Raw genomic sequence first — 2,808 nt, 5'->3', positions numbered from 1 at the left:
CTCCCAACCGCCCCGTCCAGCCACCTACACACACACACACACACACACACACACACACACACACAAACAAACACACACACACACACACACACACACACACACACGCACACACACACACACACACACACACACGCACGCACGCACACACACACACACACACACACACAAACACACACACACCTACACACACGCAATTTTTCGTGACAATCTCTAAGTAACAATTATTAACAATACTCTGTGAAAATTTTGGACTTCTTCTGTTTAAGGCCCCCCTGTACGTTTAGCACCCCCCCCCCCCAAAAAAAACATGTCATTGTACGTGAAGTCATTATGTAACAATAAAACACGTGTGTCTGGGGGTGCAAATAACGTGCACTCAAATAGCTGAGGACACATATGGAAAAGAGCCCAAGATTCAATAACGTTTGTTTACTCTTGTTTAACTTTGGATCTATTCTGCCTGACGACCTCTACCCCAGCTTAGTGGACTTATATCCTTTACGCTCCTAGGCGCACGTGCTATTGTTTTACAACATATAATTTGTAACTGGGTCGTAAAAAAGACTGGGCGCCAGAACAGAATAGATCCATATTTTCTTTAGCTTAATTGCAACTGTGGGTTTTTTCATTATACCCCCATCTTAGTGGTCAGATAACGTATAGCCACCATTCTCCAATAATGGTAAACATACCGTAATTGGGAAACAATTTCCTGGGGAACTATAATGGGAAAAATTGCAGCTTCTTCAATTACTAAAAATTCTGGTCAAAAATGGCAAATAATAATTGACTGGCCGGATTCAGTCAGTCCCCATCCCCAGTTCTTATGACCCCAATTGCATTCTTATATAGCACCTCATTATGTAACAAATGGCAAGTGCGTCTCGGGGGTGTTAAAACGATGCGGACCGAATAAAACCTAATGTCAACTTGTCACGTTATAACCTGTACTCGTCAACACTTAGCCAGCCAAATTGTATGCTGTTAGTTCTCTTTTGTAACTTTTTCAAGAGTCAGACCCGAATTTCTGCTCAATCAATTCTGTTTTACTAACCTCCTGTTGTTAAAAATTGGTAAGAGGGGTGTTAATAAGATCTGATGATTTTGGAACACGTTTTGATTATTAAAACAATTCAATTTTGTTTGGTTTCGCTAAATTTTGCTGCTACAGTTTTTCGGAAGTCAGCTAATTCCATCCAATTTGATGATGATTGTTATGATGCAGAGCTTTTATTAACCATAAGTCACAGTGTCCTTGACATCGCCAGTTCCATATGCAGGATTGCAAAGAACGAACAAAACTGTTGAAGTGCAGCGTGTTGAATCATCCACAAGATTGAACCAAGAACCAAAATAAAAAATGACGTTAGTGAAAGATAAGGGTACCAATTTAATCTCACGGTTCGTAACAACGAGCCAGCTGACTCAATCATCTGAAATGCCAAGCAAAAAATTGAAGTGTCAAGGGAAAGCAAAGGGGGTGGGGTTTAGAAACCTGAAAAAATAAAATCAATTACAATTTAAATTGGGCTGTTGATAGGGTTTGATCAAAGAAATTACAAGATGGGATAAACCGATCTGCTTTTTTGTAAACAACAATCCAGAGCTCACGAGGGAGTAACGTGTTGATCAGAGGTCATGCAATTACAAGCAACGCCAACGGCAACGACAGGTGCTATAATAATAGTTGATTCAGACTAGGCTCAGCCAAAAAATGAAAGTTTTTTTGTTTTGAAGCGTACTTAAAAAAAAGGAGCAAATGAATGCTCTTTTTTTTCTGTTTTTACAGAGACTTTTTTGCTTATTTTGAACTTTGAGTGTCCTTGGGAGAACTTTTTTTTGGATTTCACAAGGGGTTTAATTCGTTTTCCAAATGCCGTCTTCAATTTAGCTGATCGGACAACCCCGTCTATTCCAAGGATAAGGCTTCTCACTCAAACCAAAAGTCAAAGACCACGGGAGGTGATATCTTCAAGAATCTATGCTCTGTGGTCAAGTGTAAATTTTTTGACGTCTTATGCCAATTTTGACGTACTTGTTGACTTGGTAAATGCTCCTCTGATTGCCGCCAACATTTTGAAATATTCCTCTCTTTACCAATGACAAATTAGCAAATTGACGAGCTTGAAGAAAATGGTTTGGTTTCAGTGGTAAGGGTTCGTTTATATCATTTGGAACTTTTGCGAGAAGCCTGCACTTCAGGCTCGCCTGTATCTGAAAAAAACGGTAATCACAATTTCTTCTGTTAAAGTACTTGAAGCAATGACATTTTAAAGTGATAGTTTGAAAACTTGAACGAACCGCTCTCATTTTCCTACTAAGTGGGTAGCAGCTTGGTGATTAGGTTTCCAATCTATCTCCACATTCACTAAATGTAGCTTAGCTGCAATTTTTTTGATTCCTTCAATTCTGCGATGCAAGATTGTAAAGCGTTGTTTGAACCAACAAATGACTTGCCATTATCTGAGACGAAAATTGAGTGCCAAAATGTTATTGAATTATGGTAGGTGGGGGTTAAAGAGATCTTATAACTTTGGAATGGTTTTTGATTAATAATGCATTTCACTTTTGTTTTGTTTGGCTTGATTTTTTTGCTAGTGTTTCTGAAGTCAGCCATTTCCGTCCAGTTTGACGATGGTTGTTATGATGCCGGACTTTTGTTAAAGAGAAGTCACAGTGTCCTTGACACCTCCTCCTCCCTAGCGCGGGGGACAGATAACATTTGAGTCTTTCCCATTTTAGCCACCCCCCCCCCTCCTCGGCTTCAGGGTAAGATAGCCTATACCACCCCCATCATGGTAAGTATAC

General features: G+C 39.7%; 1 protein-coding gene across 1 annotated transcript in view; it reads left to right on the top strand.

Moving 5' to 3' along the window:
- Positions 1–1,360: 1,360 nt before the first annotated feature.
- Positions 1,361–2,808, top strand: part of LOC142344352 (uncharacterized) — a 45,036-nt gene continuing 43,588 nt past the window's right edge. The window contains exon 1 of the mRNA XM_075395940.1: positions 1,361–1,382. Within this exon, the coding sequence (XP_075252055.1) occupies positions 1,361–1,382 (22 nt within the window). The remainder of the gene's footprint in view (positions 1,383–2,808) is intronic.

This window comes from Convolutriloba macropyga, chromosome 8 (genome assembly GCF_964194025.1).
Source record: "Convolutriloba macropyga chromosome 8, txConMacr16.3, whole genome shotgun sequence".
Taxonomy (NCBI): Eukaryota; Metazoa; Xenacoelomorpha; order Acoela; family Convolutidae; genus Convolutriloba; species Convolutriloba macropyga.
This window is presented reverse-complemented; position numbering and strand designations above follow the sequence as displayed.